The sequence below is a fragment of the Genypterus blacodes genome, unplaced genomic scaffold, assembly GCF_046128005.1.
Source record: "Genypterus blacodes isolate CSIRO-AG114 ecotype Tasmania unplaced genomic scaffold, CSIRO-AGI_Gbla_v1 ptg000129l_1, whole genome shotgun sequence".
Taxonomy (NCBI): domain Eukaryota; kingdom Metazoa; phylum Chordata; class Actinopteri; order Ophidiiformes; family Ophidiidae; genus Genypterus; species Genypterus blacodes.
The window spans coordinates 137,268-155,000 of NW_027466931.1; the positions used below are offsets into that span (position 1 = coordinate 137,268).

The window sequence follows — 17,733 nt, forward strand, 5'->3', positions numbered from 1 at the left end:
ATCAATCACATTCTTCTGCAGGTGAATAAGCCCACATTGATCTGTATATTTTTCAGGTAAAACACACACACACACCTACACATGCAAGCACAGACGTACACACACCCTGCCTCTTGTTTGCGCATTCCCTGTATTGTTTTTTCCCACACTTCCCCATTTATACTTGCTTTTTAATCATCCATCATCTTTTATCTTTCACCTCTCTCTCTCTCTCTTTCTCTTTCCCCCTCTTTCTCTCCCGCTCTCTCTCTTTCTCTCTCTGCATGTGTGTGTGTGTGACTTAATGATCCGCTTGATCGTAACTATGTAAATGTCAACAAGCAGCCAATCAGAGCCCACAGCGGCAATTTAGTGAAGACTCATCAGCCAATGCAATAAACAAATAAAACACCTGAGGCATTAAAGGGAACTTCCATGCTCGTGTGAAATAAAGACAATCACCCAGTCTGTCCACTGAGTGGTGCTGTTGCATTGTGCAATAGGAAGAGATATGAAGGGGGTAGTTACTGTCTCTACTTGATAAATGTCCCTCCCTGCTACACCCTGCTGGAGGTCTGCTCTACTCTGGACCAGGCTGCTAGAAGCCACCAGAACTTCACCAATAAGATCTAATTTACCCAAACACAGATGTGAAAGCACTGAACACCTAAAGGAAATTCTTTGTAACCGAACATCTGAGGAGAAGTTAGGATACAAAGGATTTATAATTGCAGTTTAGTTTTCAGTCCCAGTTCCTGCTGCTTTATCAAGACGTACTGAACAATCTTCACTGTGAATGCTCTAGACATTAATTACTGCAAATCCCCTTAATATAACAACGTTATTAATTATGTGAGATGCTGACAGCCAGAAAGTGCTCCATAGAGAAGAATGCATTGCAAAAGTATTTGGCGAGTGAGATCAACTGCAGAGTCAAACTTCATACCTCAGTTTGTTTCTGCTTGTGAAGCTCATCGTCCATCTGACAGTAACGCTTAGCGGCCTCAGCATCCATCATCTGTAACGCACACACGCACACACAAATACACACACACACCTCACTTACTGTGCACAAATTTTAAAACACCCATTGTGTGTGACCTGAATTCCAAATAATTAAACACACACACACACACTTTGCAGATAACACCAACACACTCGCTGATACAAGTTGGAGACATTCACTGCAAAAGTAACAAAATGTACACACACACACACACACACACACACACACACACTTACTCACCGTAAGCGCCATCTGACTGGAACAAAGGAGAAGAGACAACTGACAACTTACTCATCAAGCAGCAACCAGAGAGAGAGAGAGAGAGCGAGAGAGTGTGTGTGTGTTTATAAGCTCTGTGTTAATAATAGTTGGTTTTAAACTCAGTTGTATTTGTCGCTCTGCAAAATGACAACGTCCACTACATCATACACGCACACACTGGCATTAATGCATGCGACATTGTCATGGCGACCTTTGCTCCTATAATGTCAGGCTGTAGTGCCTTAGTGTGTGTGTGTGTGTGTGTGTGCGTGGCGTTTACGTGCATGGCTGCCAGCAGACACTGACACGTCTTATGCAGCCTTCAGATAATACCAGGGTGTGTGTGAGTGTGTGCGTATGTGTTTGACAGTGGCAGCTTTGTTCGCACACTCCACATGTAACACCCCGACATTAACACACGCACACACCTGCTGACATGATTGACAGCTCAATGATCTTAGGTTAAGAGAAATTGTGGAAGACCTCGTGAGACAGAGTTATGGTGCAAAACTGATCGGCTGAAGAGGGGAAGTGGTTATTACATCGCCACCCTCAGGCCGACTGCTATGGAGCGAACCTGCCGACAAACAGACAAACAAACATGGAGTGTTTGCTGAAAACACTACATCTAAATATAAAAAGGTAATTAGAGGAAGTGGAAACACGCTGAAAATGGAGACAGCATGCCTGTTGAGAGTGAGTCACACACACACACACACACACAGAGAATATTACGTGTATATATCTTTATTGGTGATACAAGGTGATACAAACCAAATATTTCTCTGTTTACATACACAAGACTTCAATCTCTTCAAACAGCATTTAGATCCAAACATCACCATTATCATCATCACTGTCATCATCATAGTCATCAGTGATAATCAAGCAGATCAGAAAACTGTTGCACATGTCAAATACACATGAAATATGTATGCAAAGATAAATGCTTATCATAATTGTATATACTATACGCGGACGCACACACACACAAACTGGCTCTGTGTAGTAAGCGTGACATACAAAAAGCTGTAGAAAAATACTTTTAAAAAACCAAACACACAACACAACAACAGTTGGAATGTTGTAGATAGACCTTAGCATGGGCACGCTAATATCGACACGCACACATACGCACACAAACGCACACACACACATACAGTATGACGATTTTTACGCAGCTGTTTTTTAGCTAAGTGTAAATACAGGCACTACAGAGTGAAGCATTTTGGGATAAAAGTGCTCAGCCCGATGGGAGGGACCTTGCGTTCCTGCCCTGACCGGATTCAAACCTGTGACACGACACAATGCTCAGCCTGAGCTCGCTGAGGGAGATGTACATAAGTTACACTAGCTGGCAGTGTTTTATGGTTACAGAATATTCACTTTTCCCATTAGCGAGAGGAGATGCTGAAAAACACATTTGGACTGCAGATATATCATGAGTTACTGTTTGTTTAGGTTAAAATCAGTTAATAGTTAGTGTTATTGCCACTGTTGCACAAGCTTGAATAACCTGTTAGGCTGTAAGCATCTTTTAGCTCTGCCTTCAATCTGTACTTGCGAGCTGTGCATTAAGCTACGAGTTGTGCATAAGTTGTGCAACAGCTTCTTGAAATCTAAACTTGAAATCTGTGTTATTCAGCTTAAATGCCGTGTGTTTGTGTGGTGACACAAAAACTGGAAAACTAACACCATTAACGCCATGACATCCTCGCGTCTATGGAGGGAACGAGAGGAGTATACGTATGTGTACCATGACTTTCAAAGAGAAGAACATCACAGTTCAGTCAGTATATTATACAAATACTTCATAATTCACTAAAAAGTAAACAAAAATGGAAAAATAACATTAAACACAATGTGCTTTATGTATATTTGATGCTAGCCCATCAATCAGCATTACCATGCTAACATAGCACGATACTTTAGGGGAAAGGTCACATCGGCCTCCAAACACGGGACGTCCGTCTTTGTGACGCAGACACTGTGGCTGCCCGTTGATGTGGAGGCAGAGCGCGTTGTGTTCCGACATCTGTCAATGGTATCCACTGGTTAAAGTGGCGTGGCAACAGGGGCGCTTGTTTCGTTTTCTATAATGTTCCGAACCGAACCGGACCACAGCTGACGAATGAACCGCTGATTTTCACTGACTAAACGCTCACATTTCTAAAACACATAAAAAAAATTGCATACAAATAGTACATTTAAAAAAAGAAACAAATATGATTCAGCGAAAGAAAGTTATTCAATTACTTTTCAATGAGTAACAGAGACAGATAACAGTCTGCACTGTAAACATACATCTGAATCATAGTAATAATGATAATGATAATGAGAAGAAGAAGAAGAAGAAGAAGAAGAATTCTTATTAGTGTGTGCATATAAGTTTGACTCTACAAGTTAAACAACACAGCAGGAAGCCCATCAGAGAAGATAGGCACTGAGTGTGTGTGTGTGTGTGTGTGCGTGTGTGTTTTGATCACATCACTTCCTCTTGGAATGCTGAAGACAGGAAGCAAAGAGGGAACAGGAAGTGTCAGTGTGTGTGTGTCAGTCGTGCAGGTACGTGTGTGTGTAGATCTGTTGTCGTATCCAGGGAGTGAAGTGTGTGACATTGCTGTACACTCCCGGGCCGAGAACTTTGCTGAAACACACACTGCCCCAGGATGTCAGACCGAACAGAGTCCAGCGTCCCCCGTCCACCTCACATACCAACGGACCCCCGCTGTCCCCCTGAGACAGACAGATAGACAGAGAGACAGAGAGATAGACAGAGAGACAGACAGAGAGACAGAGAGATAGACAGAGAGATAGACAGAGAGACAGAGTGAATGACGTGAGTGAATGACGGACATTGTTCTTCAGTACAGGAATTCATCTCTTTTTTCCCCCCAAGGGTTGATAGTTAAGTTCTTAGCCAAGAGTATGCATGTTGCACTGCATGTTACTGCAGTGGAGATGCGGTTACCATGCAGGAGTCGACGGTTCCTGCCTCGTAACCAGCGCACAGCATCCTGGGAGTGATGGTCTTCATGTCAAAGTAAGACTGACACTGAGAGAAAGAGATGATCCGAACCTCCCCTTCCTGCAGCTTAAAGGGCACTGACACACACACACACACACACACACACACACACACACACACACACACGCACACACACGCACACACACACACACACACACACCCAGGCCTTAATACTGCAGGGAATGAATGGAAGAATGTGTGTGTTTACGCGTAAGTGTAAGTGTATACTCACTCCTGTTGCCCATGTGACCCCAGCCTGTAATGTAGCAGTAGGAATCAGGCGACGGCAGCTGTCCGATCTGAGGCAGACAAACCGGGCTGACAAAGGCTGTCTCTTCCACCTGAAACCAAAGTCCTCATCAATACTGTCTGATCAGTATTAATCATCAATTGTATCATCAATACAGAGTGCCTGTCTCACCCCAGAGTCCAACTGGACCACGCTGATGTCGTAGTCCACCACGGCTCGATTGTATCGCGGGTGGACGATGATGGATCGAACTCGACGGCTCTGACTGTGAGGACCAGGGTGGTCCAGGTTGCTGAGACCCAAGACCACCTTCCACAGGTCTGCACTCTCTCTCCTGCAGGGTGGAGAGAGAGAGAGAGAAGCAGAGAAAGAGAGAGAGACAGAGGGTGAGAGAGAGGTAGCATTAAACCACATGCCCCCCCATCCCTCTCACCCCTCAAAGCAGTGAGCGACAGTCAGGGCCCATCCCTTGGCGATGAGGACGCAGCCACACACATGTCCACTCTGGCCGCTTTGCAGTGAGCACTGCCATGGCCACGCCCCCCGCCGTGACACGCGCCCTCCTAGAATCCTCTTCCTCCTGTGGTGGGACAAGCCCATGGCAGGTCGAAACCCACAGTCTGAGAGAGAGACACAGAGACACAGAGGGAGAGAGAGAGAGAGAGAGAGAGAGAGAGAGAGAGAGGGAGAGAGAGAAGGAGAGAGATTAATAAATGTGTCGTAAACAAAGACATAACTAATCAATGTTTGATGTAAATGAGAGCTTTACCTTCTGTGGAACAGAGGACAGACACTCTCTTCCTGGAATGACATGCGTGACTGAAGACAGACAGACAAGTGTTATATTGAGTTTCCTGCTGGTCTGTGAGGTTCTGCTGAGGTTCTGCTGCCAGTGTGTATCACCTCCTTTTCTCCAGTCGAGCCTGCAGAGCCGAGCCATTCTTCAGGTTCCACTCCGGATGAACGTGTAACCAACGGCGACGGCCAGTGACACCCAGCTGGTCGGGAACCATAGAAACCGAAGAGGGAACCCTTCAGGAACATAAACACTCATTCTAATCAATATGAGCTCTACAGACGCGTGCCTGTGAGTGTGTGTGTGTGTGTGTGTGTGTGTGTGTGTGTGTGTGTGCTTGCGTGCGTGCGTGTGTGTGTAAGTGTGTGTTACTAACCTTACCCTAGTCCTAGCTGGTGACATGTCAGCTCGCTCAGCTCATGGTTCCACTCATCAGCGCAGACCTGATACTCTGCCGCCGTCTTGAACACCGTCAGCACAGAACCCGATCGATCAGACAGGGACACTGCAGCCAGAGCACAGGTGGATCAATATGGACTTCATGCAGAAAAATCGGCAGTAGGCTTTCTAAAGTGTATGTGTGTGTGTGTGTGTTTGTGTGTTACCACAGTTCCACTCGTCTGAGCTGTCTGAGCAGTGCTTCTTGCCGTCACACCACAGTGTTCGATGGACACACTGATGGTTGTTACAGGACAGCTCGTTATCTCTGCACACCGCTGACCAATCAATCACAAAAACAAATGTTACAATCAATAATCAATCAAACTCTGGCATTAACCTGGTGTGTCATGAGGGAGCATCTCACAGCAGTTTGCCTCGTCCACCAGCAGGGGGCAATCTGGGAACCCGTCACAGATCATACTGGCTTTGATGCACACCTGACTGCCAGGACACTCCCACAGAGCTCGCTCAGAACAACCTGGAGGGGCGGGCAGAAAGACAGAGAGAAAGAGAGAGAGAGAGAGAGAGAAAGAGGGAGAGGAAAAGAGAAAGAGAGGGGGCTGGGGCATGAGCCAGACAGATAGACAATGACAGAAGTTGCCAAAGCAGAGAGACAGACAGGTAGAAGCCGCCTCACCACAGTTGTCCTCGTCGCTGTGGTCGTCACAGTCCAGGTGTCCGTCACAGCGTTTGGTTGCCAGGACACAGCGACCCGAGCGACACTTGAAGTGGCTGGGAGAGCACTCTGTTACCATGGCAACAACAACAATAACAACAACAACAACGTTAGAGTCACAGTTTGTAGTAATAGAAATAGTACTACTACTGATTTAGCCATGTTTAAGACTTTTAGTGCTTGTACTTCTACTCCCAATACTATTAGTACTGCACAACTGTAACTACCACTGTTTCTATCGCTAATAGTTTTATTACTAAACAAATATAACTGTTACTTCCATTTCTTTCATTCCATTTGGTGATAAGTATGATAAATGCAAAGTGATTTGAAACCCTGATAAGTGTTCCTAAAAATACAACTGCAACAAATGGTGACACATAACTCACACACACACACACACACACACACACACACACCGTCCACGCCCTCCTCTGGCAGCAGGCACGTCATGTTTCCTCCGTCCTCTGGAAACTGACTACAGTCTGAATCCTCAGGCCACTGCAATCCCACAATGCCGAGCACCGACTCACACTTCTCCTTGGCGCTACGACACAATGACCTGCAGCAGGCCGAGAGACAGTGAGCGAGAGAGAGAGAGAGAGAGAGAGAGAGAGAGAGAGAGAGAGAGAGACTCTGACGTGACCTGGTAACTAACTTGTTAGTCCATATTAGTCCCTATTTGGTACTGACCTGCAGGGTGGGACCTTCTGCAGGGTCACAGGGTCACATTGAGGGACGAGCAGGGTGCAGGCGTAGAACATGAGGTACTGGTAGCATCCAGTCTGGACCAGGGCCGGGAACAGTGAGGACTCCCAGGACACGGAGCTCTCCCTCTGGGAATGATGTCCCAAGAAGTTTGGAAAGCTGGTCAGGTTGTATGGGAGGTTCATACACAGCTCCAGAGTGATGGGCTCACAACCCGCTGTACGCCACCAACAAGACACAATCAGAACTGCACCTCAGAACGCAAAACCACCACTACAACAACAACAACAACAATAATGACCTTACAGGATTTCACGCGTCATGAAGGTTGATTGACAAGTTCTGACCTGAGCCTGGAGCGATCACATGAGGGAATAAACAAGGATTTATGCTGACTCCATTATTGACCAGGATCATAACTTATCAATCAATGCGTATGTACGCTGTCCTCAGGTCTGCTCTTGTTCCGATCCTGCACACTATGAACTCACTGCAGTTGTTGTTGTTGTTGTTGTTGTTCCGGGGGTCACAGGCAGAGCCGCCAACGCCTACACAAGGCAGCTGACAGGAAGTGGAGATACAGCTGGGCTGACCGGGAAGACAAGCACCCTGAGCTGAAAACACACACACACACACACACACACACACACACACACACACACACACACAGATAAACATGGAGCGGGCCCATTGTCAATACCAGACAGACAGGTGTGTGTCAGACAGATGTCTCACCCTGCTCTCTGCTGCAGTGCTCTTCATCGCTGCCGTCCTTACAGTCGTCGTCTCCATCACAACGAAACGCAGAGGGAATACACTGACCGTTCCTACATTCCAACAGACCCTGACTCTTACAGGCTGCACACACACACACACACACACACACACACACACACACACACACACGCCATGAAATCATCAGCGTGACTCACATTTTCTGTCACTTCATCATTCACACTTTGAAAACACTGAATCACAACGAGACAAGACTCAACAGGAGCTGCAATAAGTTAAAATCTTTAATCTCAGACAGTTAATCAAGGAGATGCTCATGATTGTTCAGTGTGTGTGGTCGTCATAGTAACTCACAGCAGTTGACCTCATCACTCTTGTCCAGGCAGTCATGGTCTCCATCGCACAGCCAGTCTTTGGACACACACCGTCCATCACCGCAGCGATGCTCACGAGCCACATCGCACACTGCACACATACACACAATAATCTCTAATCTAATCTCACTAATCTCAGTGGGACAGCACCTCTAGTGTTTGACCACTGATATTGGCTGTTGGACTAATTTTGTCATGAAGCAAAAAAGACTATCTGTTTGTGTGTCACTGAAGTGAAGTCACACATCTGGAATATCAAGGCTTATCTTGAGCTGGCTCTACAATGTCAATCAACAAACAAACAAACAAACGAAGAGAAAACGATCACGCTGCCGTCCGCGTTAGAGACAATTCAGGCTTTGCTAAGCTCCTCCTAGCAAAATGCTGGGATTCTACATTTAACGATTCTATCATTACCAAAATAAAAGCTCCAAAGGCATAAATTGTGTGTGTGTGTGTGTGTGTGTGTGTGTGTGTGTGTGTGTGTGTGTGTGTGTGCTAACCACAGTTGAGTTCATCGCTCAGGTCTCCGCAGTCGTCATAACCGTCGCATACAATTGTGGGTGAGAGACACCGACCAGTACTGCACTGGAACTCTTCATCACTACAAACTAAGAGGGAGAGAGAGAGAGAGAGAGAGAGAGAGAGAGAGAGAGAGAAAACATTTGATGTGTCTTTTTGCTTTTTTCAGAATTTGTCACAGTAAACAAACACCCTCAGTAGTATAAAAGTAAATTGTTAAAGGGAGAAAGAGAGAGAGAGGGGTGAAGAAGAGGTCTCTCTTTCTCTACACGTTCCAGGAATCCCAATTCATATTATCCTTACATTGTCATGGTGACCACCTCTCTGCTTCAAACATGCACACACACATACACACTCACATACCCTGGACTTCCCCAATGCTGTCATTCAATCAATCACTTCCAAACTCACCATGACTACAGGCTGCAAAACTGTTATTTAAATAGAAGACGATAAAGTGTGTTTGTGTGTCTCACCGCAGTGTGTTTCGTCGCTCCAGTCATCACAGTCATTATAGCCGTTACACACCAGTTTCTGTGGGACACAAATCCCTGTCGCACACAGGAATTGGTCCTGCCCTCCACATACAGCTGGCAGCCAATCACAGAAATGGAGGTTGATGATATCATCAAAGCATCTGACCAATTACAATTGTGCGTTTTATGTTTGGGCTCACTCACAGGTTTTCCCTTTGATCTGTCTTGGGGTGTAACAGGCAGGCTGGGCTGGGACGGATGTTGCCGTGGGTGACAATGACGATGGTGATGACGATGGCTGCGTTGAAGACCCGGAAGTGATGTCAGCAAACTGAGAGCATCGCAGGAAGTCGGGCCAGGAGGCGTTGAACATCTGGAGGACGGGCTCGCAGCCTTCCCTCGCTGCCTCACAGAACGACGCACAGGGCAGCAAAACCTGCCTATCCACACACACAGATGCCATGAAGTAATTACTGACAATGTGTGTGTGCGTGGGTGTGCGTTGGTTACCTGCTGTGTGTGTTGTCCCCAGCAATACATTCCGGCAGAGCGAGCGAACAGCCAAAAAGCATGATGTGTCTGTAGCAGGACAGTCGGCTGAGGTAGCTGAAGAACCTGCAACACACAGACAAATTACGCAGACTCGCTCAGTCGTCGGGGACGAAGTTTGGAGGATGTAAACGAGAAGATCCCAGGGATGCCGTTACCTGAGCAACATGTCGACCTCTGAGCTCTTCACCACGGCGACAGAGGAGGAGAGCCATGTTTGGTTATAGGGCAACATATGACACTGAGGCTCGACCAGGAGCTGACAACTTCCTGTCAGAGAGAGGGAGAGGGAGGGAGAGAGAGAGAGAGAGAGAGAGGGAGAGAGAGCATTTCAGGGTCAATTGTCATAAGAAAACAAAACACTTTCTGAGGGAATGTTCATGGATCCATAAAGGTCCATTCAAAGACTTGGACGTGTAAGAGACCCACAAACGTCAACACAATGATACAACCTACAGAGAAACAACATGCGTGAAGCTTTTCATGTTTCTGAGGCTTTAGCTTGTAGAATTATTTCTGTCTCATTTTGTTTCTCTCAGTCTCACAGACTACAGCCTCAATAGCTCACGTGGGTTGTTTTCCGATTGCACCACGTGAAGACGCTGGGCCCTCAGTCGGGACGCCGCAAGCTTTACTGTGCTGTGCAGTAAACTGTGAGAAGTCTGCTCAGAGGACTTTGGATCTGTCTGCATCAACCAATCGACAGCCAGTTTGTCTGCTGAGTGTCCAATCAGACAGCAGGACAGACGGATTCTCATCAGCATTCACCTCAGACTGAGCGAGCAAGCGAGAGAGAGAGTAAGAGGGAGAAATAGAGAGAGAGAGAGAGAGAGAGCCAGAGGAAGGAGAGACTGAAGGACAGTAGAGGAACAGAGACGAGGGGAATTTTAAAATAGAAACCAAATGAACGATTTATCATTATGGCCACTGGATGACACCCCCCCCCCCCACACACACACACAAGCACACACAGGCACTCGCACTCTCTCTCTCTCTCTCCCCCTCTCAGGTCAGTAGAGGAGAACAGAGGACAGTAGATCTGAATTCAGCTCAGAGACTCTGCAGCTTCCTCTCTGTCTGTCCAGCACACACACACACACACACACACACACACACACACACACACAGGTACAGCCTCATCCATTCTGCAGTAATGGGGACTAATAAGATTTCAGTGTTTGACAGGAAAGGACACAGACAGAGACGTTGTAGAATTTTTAAGCTGTGTCCATGCAGAATGCAGCTTTAATGCAGCTGGGCAAATGACACGACGTCCACTCTTTGACCTCCACACACACACACACACACACACACATGGCCAGGCGATGGGAGGTAACATGTCAGATCAGGGATGTTGAGGACGTGGGAACATTAAATCATGAAATCCTGTCCTATGAGGAAATCCTGTCCTGCTCAGGACGTGATGCTCTATTACATTTAAATATGTATTTATATTTATATATATATTTATATGCCAGCATCATGTAAGGTTTGGTGAAGATTTCATGCACCATGATATTTCAGTGACATTAACCAAGCAAGTTTACATGAGTCAATTGATAAGTTCTGAACTTCCTAAAGTGATATGAAGTAAGAGACACTCAACTTATCAATCAACCCATGTACAGTTAAGATGAGCTAATCTGCATCTAAGGTCAAAGTTTCCTGAACCAAAAACTTTGCCTAACATCAATCAACCCAGCTTACATGAGGTGATTGATAAGTTCCGACCTCAACACAAGTGTGTCGTATGAACTTCAACAAGTTGACGTTAGAGGTTCAAAACTTATCAGTCAACCCTCAACATTGTACGCTCCAATCCATCATCTTAAGCCTGTATTGTGGTGTGGTTATCGTGGTTACCTGTATCAAGCTCTGGTGTGGTGCTGATTGGCCAGGCAGTGCTCAACTGCGTCACAGATGCCAGCCAGTCAGGCGGCTGGGTGAAGGCAGTGGTGGGTGGGCCCAGAGAAGGGGAAGAGGAGGAGGATGAGGGAGAGTCACTGGTTACGTTTTCCACAGCCGTCGCTCCAGATGTGCTTTCTCTGTGTTGACTGTGCGTAGTGTTATCATCGGTGCTGTTATTTCCGAGATTGGCGGTGGCGGTCTCCCTTTCGTAGGAGGAGGGGTTTGTGCGGTTGCCGTGGTGATCCCGGTCAGCCATGAGTTCGGGGGAGGGGAGGGGGCTGGAATCTAAGAGGCTGCTGCTGAAAATCCCTGAAACAAACAAATGTTCAGTTTGACAGCTTTTCAGCCACACTGTTGATAATGTGGGTGTAATAAACATTTTAACCTCTAGGGGCATGACACCACATTAGAGAAATGTTCAAGAAAAATACATAATTTCATTAAGTTAATGGATTTTAAGAGAAATATCATCAATAACATGTGCAAGAAAATGACTTAACATGTGAATTTACCGCATGTGTGTGTGTGTGTGTGTGTGTGTGTGTGTGTGTGTGCGCGTGTGTGTGCGTGTGTCTGTGTATTAATAGGACAAATGTGACGCAGACAGGACACCTGTCCATGGCATGTATACCAAACAACACATGCTGCGCGCACACACACACACACGCACACGCTCACATGCACGCACACACGCACGCACGCACGCACACACACAGATTGTCGAGTGTGTGCAATGAGAAAACTCCATGAATAATGTGTGATGTCGTTACCATGGTGAACTGGACGGAACAATATATTTACACACACAATGATGTGTTTAAGTTTGTGAAGTTGGTTGCGTGTGAAGTGTCAAACACACAAATGGACAATCATGTGTATGTATGTATGTGTGTGACCTGCTGTTGATCATCACAGTGGAATAATGATTAATAAAGTCTGTTTAACGTTAAATACATTACGCTTTGATTATGAACCTGGTCGTGCTCTGATGCATTCATGTTCCACTCGACTTCACATTCTTAGCGTCTTGTTTCATCACAGTGGGAAAACAAAATCAACCAGATGTTTATCGTAGAAATGACGTCCAAATCCGGCCTGAAAATCAGGTTACGTCGGTATCGTACAGCTTGCGTTTTGTTCTGTGTAATGCTGCTACCTGCTGGACAACTGAATCAAGTTCCAGCAACATAAAAGCGCCTTTGTTCTTTAAGATCAGAGAAGCAAAAATGAGTGTGTCTTTGTGTGTGTGTGTTTGAAACACTGCAAGCAATAAATACACAGTGCTTATGTTTAATTCAACATATATGCGACATGAAAGTGCTGAAACATTTAAAGTGAACTTACAAAAAGGAACACGAGATGCTAGCAATGCATTTTAATGACCACAGAGAGAGAGAGAGAGGGAGACGGAGAGATAGAGAGATGAGTGAGAGAGACAGACACAAAGAGAGAGACAGATATAGACAGAGAGAGAGAGAGAGTAAGAGAGACAGAGACAGAGAGACAGAAGGAGATAGAGAGTGAGAGAGACACAGAGAGAAAGAGATAGAGTGAAAAAGACAAAGAGAGAGAGTAAGAGAGACAGAGACAGAGAGACAGAAGGAGATAGAGAGTGAGAGAGTCGCAGAGAGAGAGAGAGCGAGAGAGAAACAGACAGAGAGAGAGACAGAGAGCAAGAGAGACAGACTGAGAGAGAGTAAGAGGGAGAGGCAGAGAGAGAAAGAGACAGAGATGAGAGAGAGAGACACACACAGAGAGAGCGAGAGAGACAGAAAGAGAAAGAGAGAGAGAGAAAGTGAGCGAGGAAGAGAGAGTGAGAAAGAGAGAGTTTAAGGACCATTACGTGTTTAATGGTCAGAGAAAGACACACAGACACACACACAGCTTTACAGCCCTCTGCAGTGTGTGTCTGTGTGTAATGAGTCAAGGACAGGAAACAGCTGGTGAGGAAGAGGAGATGAAAGAGAAGAAGTCAAACTGTTTCTACATTTTGTCTCCTCCCTCCATCCTCTTGTGTCTTCTGTTTGAAATTCTTTATTTTACTGTGTGTTGTGTGTGTTTATTCACATGTGTGCGTCTGTTTAGGTTATCCATGGGTGTGTGTTGTATGTCTGAGTGTGTGTGTGTGTGTGTGGGGGGGGGGGTGCACGCCCATGTGTGTGAGTGTGTGTGTACATACCTGTCAGACACAGGACGAGCAGCAGCAGACCCGTCACAGTGGGAATCAGAATGTAGAGCAGAAGTCGCAGGTGATTGGTCGATGCCAGCTTCTGAGGACACGCCTCCCCACCCATCACAGCCTCAGCTGGAGTCTGCAACGGCCAATCAGTGCCTCGTTTAATTAATGCAGTGTTTGTGCTGTCACTCACAACAAGCAGAATGTCGTTAGTGATGTTTGCCACAGTGACCTGTACCACCCCGAAGCCCCGCCCACTGCCCCCGGTGGTTATTTTTATCTTGTCAGGGTTTTTGGACGGGGGGCCTGTGTGTGTGTGTGTGTGTGTGTGTGCACGCGTGTGTTTCTGTCGTGTCAGAGTTTCCATTGGACAGCAAAGTTATTTTTGAGGCGATATCAGCACCACCTGAGGACGAGCTGACACCCAACACCCGGGGGCGGGGGGGCAGATAGAGAGAGGAGGGAGAGAGAGAGACAGAGAGAGACTGACTGATTTACCAGCCTGTCTGTCTCTATAGCTAGCTTATTTTCTTTGACTGTTGTCTCGCTCACTCTCTTTTTTCTGCCTGTCTCTCTGTTTCTGACACTCTCCCCTTCTCACTCTTTTTCTCTCTGTCTTTCTGTCTTTATCGGTGTCTGTCTCTCTCCTTGCTCTCACTCTCTCTACAGTATACCTCCCTCCTTATCGCTGTCTCTGTCTCTTTGTCTCCCTCTTTTCAGCATTGATTGATTTCTCTACATAATCAATAAGTTCATGTGTGCGGCCTTGATCAGAGAAAATCATTTCAATCACATCTGACAATGAATGTTTCCGTTGGCACAAAGTGCAAAGCAACAAACATCAGTCAACTCGAATTTCATCTGCTGTCATTTTCAGCAGATTGATCAGAATATTGGCAGGTTCTGATTAATAACTGATGACTGAAGGGTTGAATTATTTACACACAGAGAACCGTCAATCTATAAATGCAGCATTTTTTTCACATTCATTATTGATATTATTGAGTTTCAGAATATATTTAGTGTGCACAGAAAATCATCACAGTTTACAACCTGAAACAGACAAATGTTTGACATTTTGAACGACTAACCATTAAAATAGTCACTGACTATTTTTTCTGTTGATCAACTCATCGATTAATTAGTAAATGTTTGCATTGAATGACCGGCTAACCAAGGATAACTCATATTCGAATTCAATATACTTCATTCAATATTTATGATAACAACACACACACACACACACACACACACACACACACACAGCGTCCATTAAAGTTATATTAACGTGTGCTCACCCGCTTCACAGTTTCATGCAAACCATCTGAATTTACTGACACATCTCGCATTTGTTTATTACCAATAATCTGACTTCATGCTGAGCTTCGGTCGTTGTATTACTTGATCGAGTAGTCGGTTCAAGGGTGATTAATGGGTCGTTTACCCAATTTAACAGCAAACACTTTCAGTTCAGACAAAGTAAGAATCGGACAAAACGGAGTTCAAACAGAAAGAAAAGGGGAAAGCAAAGGAGGAGAGAAGGAGAGAGAGAGAGAAAGATAGAGAGATATACTGACTGACCGTGGTGTCTCCCGGTGTTCTGGTCCCGGTGTCTGGCGGGCAGCAGGTCTCCCGCCGCACAACCATGACCTGCTGCTGACCATCATCTGAGAGGGAGAGAGAGAGAGAGACAGACAGAGAGACAGAGAGGCTCCGCCCACAAGCTTTCTGACTGGCTGCAAGCCTGGAGGACTCTCTGTCACTCAGTGGTCACCCACCCCATCCCACCCCCCAACCCGCCAACACACACACACACTCCAACATTCTCCTCTCCTTCCCTGAGTGTATTAAATGTCCCTGGCTACTGTGTGGAAATCTCTCTCTCTGTCTGTGTGTCTCTGTCATTGTCGCTCTCTCTCACATACAGTGAAAATCAGTGTTTGTATAAAATCAAAAGAAAACTCGATAGAAATACACACACACAAACTCACAGATTTGACATGTGAAAAGGTGTTAGCATTTGATTATAAGTCTAGTTTCTCTCTCTCTATGAGCCAGATCTTCTCACAAGTACATGCTGGGACAGGAGCCTTGTTCCCCAGCCCCCCTATTACACACACACACTGTCTCTCAGCTCAAATAAACAGTACATGCAGGTATACTTCTGCATTTATGCTGCACAATATAAACATTTAGCTACTCACTTTTAATTCATAATAAATGGCCCACAGGTTGCGAGTGCTGAATGACTACAACTCAAAATCCAACTTTTTACCCTCAATATGTTTTCAGTGGTCGAGATTATATTTTGGGTTGATTATGTTTATTGCTGAGACCACAATACCCTTTGCATAAGTAGTAAGGTCACCAAGTTGGGTTGCAGTTGACTAATTCATTCACGAGATGAAGAATGAGAACTCAACTTTGACTGAACACTAACAAAGCAGTTCCAGAAACAAAACACTGCTGTGAGGTTGTATATTTTATTTTTCAAATACTTCATAAAGAAAAACACATCAAAACTTATGCTGTACTTTTCCCCACCAAAATAAAAGCCTTTCGGACACAAACACATGAAAATACTCAGAATAAAACAACATTGTAAGATTTGATAAATTTAACACACATTATTCTCACTTGTGTAATTTTCCACAATTTAAGAAAAAACACAACTTCTGAATCATGAACAAAAATGGGCCAAACACAAACAGAAACATCTCACTCTGGAGTAGACATCATTTCTAAAAGGTTAAGGCTTTACCAGTCGATTGGCTCGTCAATACCTTTAGGTCCAGCATATCTTTAAATAAGTTCTGTTCACTTTTTAGCTGCGTGACCCCACAGCAGAAATATGAACAAAACAATGTTCAAATGAGAAATCGCACACGTATCATTTCCGATTTTAATCAAATTTCCCAATTTACTGATAGTTTTGTTTTCTTTAAGTTCTCAAATGATGGAAGGTGATGATGACGAAGATTTTAATAATATTTAGACTATACCCAGCATCATGGCTAACAGACAAAGGAAATAAAACAATGAGAAAAGTAAACAATCAAAGTAAACAAATTTAAAGAACAAAACCAAGAAACGACGAAGGAAACTGAACAACAGGATATTCCAGAAACATGCAATAAGAAAACCAACATTGAACCAAAGTCAAGGCAGGAGGAAAAGGTTCCATGACTAAATGACTCAAAACCCACTGCTGCGATTACTAACACTGACTGTGAGTATGAGCGTTGATTGACACCTGTGAGCCTTGTAAGGATAGCCCCAGGATACATCATTCAACCTCCTAAGTGAAGTCAGATCTGAAATTATAAACACTACAGAAATCCTTACTTTTGTGAACTATTAACGACATGCTCACTGCCATGCGGCTCAGGAGTTATCAATCGACCCTCCCATAGATACCAAAACAACTGATACAAACAGGTAGTGTGTGTGAGTGTGTGTGTGTCGACTGCAGCTCGTCCCGGTGATCACATTTTCACATCTTGAAATCAGTGTGTCCATGTGTGTGTTCAGGCTGCAGTCAGGAGGTAGTAGGCGGCGGCCGACAGCAAAGCTCCACCCAGTGGGACGAGGACAAAACGGACACACCTCCTGCACCAGAGCCCCACCCTCCCCTGCTCGTCCTCCACCTCCTCTCTCCTCCCTCTCTTCTTCCTCCTTCCTCCTCGCTGCTGACGCTTCTCGAACGCATCCAGCTCCTCCTGGACATTTAGAGAACATGATTAACATCCTAATAACTACTGAAAACAAACCAGTCCAAGTGCTGACGAGGATAAACCTGGAGCTTCTTCTGCTCTTCCTCATGAACCGCTTGCTGCTCTGCCTCCTTA

The 17,733-nt window shown here is 45.4% G+C and overlaps 2 protein-coding genes across 2 annotated transcripts in view; both read right to left on the reverse strand.

Moving 5' to 3' along the window:
- Positions 1-1,986: 1,986 nt before the first annotated feature.
- Positions 1,987-15,538, reverse strand: corin (corin, serine peptidase). The gene is made up of 24 exons (XM_076162910.1): positions 15,467-15,538; positions 13,889-14,021; positions 11,665-12,018; positions 9,960-10,071; positions 9,763-9,867; positions 9,457-9,692; positions 9,253-9,366; positions 8,758-8,865; positions 8,235-8,345; positions 7,881-8,003; positions 7,637-7,759; positions 7,131-7,362; positions 6,857-6,999; positions 6,399-6,506; positions 6,126-6,239; positions 5,926-6,036; positions 5,702-5,825; positions 5,428-5,556; positions 5,294-5,343; positions 4,958-5,144; positions 4,696-4,858; positions 4,507-4,615; positions 4,218-4,351; positions 1,987-3,982 (listed from the first exon to the last, which is right to left on the reverse strand). Exons 1-24 carry the CDS (start codon positions 15,530-15,532, stop codon positions 3,800-3,802), a joined length of 3,372 nt encoding a protein of 1,123 aa, XP_076019025.1. The 5' UTR covers positions 15,533-15,538; the 3' UTR covers positions 1,987-3,799.
- An 813-nt stretch (positions 15,539-16,351) lies between these two features.
- Positions 16,352-17,733, reverse strand: part of nfxl1 (nuclear transcription factor, X-box binding-like 1) — a 13,047-nt gene continuing 11,665 nt past the window's right edge. The window contains exons 24-25 of the mRNA XM_076163103.1: positions 17,682-17,733; positions 16,352-17,604 (exon numbers count right to left, since the gene is read on the reverse strand). The exon at positions 17,682-17,733 is cut by the window's right edge and continues 2 nt beyond it. Of these exons, the coding sequence (XP_076019218.1) occupies positions 17,413-17,604; positions 17,682-17,733 (244 nt within the window). The 3' untranslated portion in view covers positions 16,352-17,412. The remainder of the gene's footprint in view (positions 17,605-17,681) is intronic.

What these genes read in the sequence shown, in the direction of transcription:
- corin (XM_076162910.1), bottom strand. Translation starts at nt 15,532, where the DNA reads ATGGTTGTGCGGCGGGAGACCTGCTGCCCGCCAGACACCGGGACCAGA. An exon ending in CAGAAGGTCCCACCCTGCAG is followed by an intron (nt 7,000 to 7,130) that starts GTCAGTACCAAA and finishes GGCCTGCTGCAG; the next exon opens with GTCATTGTGTCGTAGCGCCA. An exon ending in GCTCGACTGGAGAAAAGGAG is followed by an intron (nt 5,344 to 5,427) that starts GTGATACACACT and finishes GTCTGTCTTCAG; the next exon opens with TCACGCATGTCATTCCAGGA.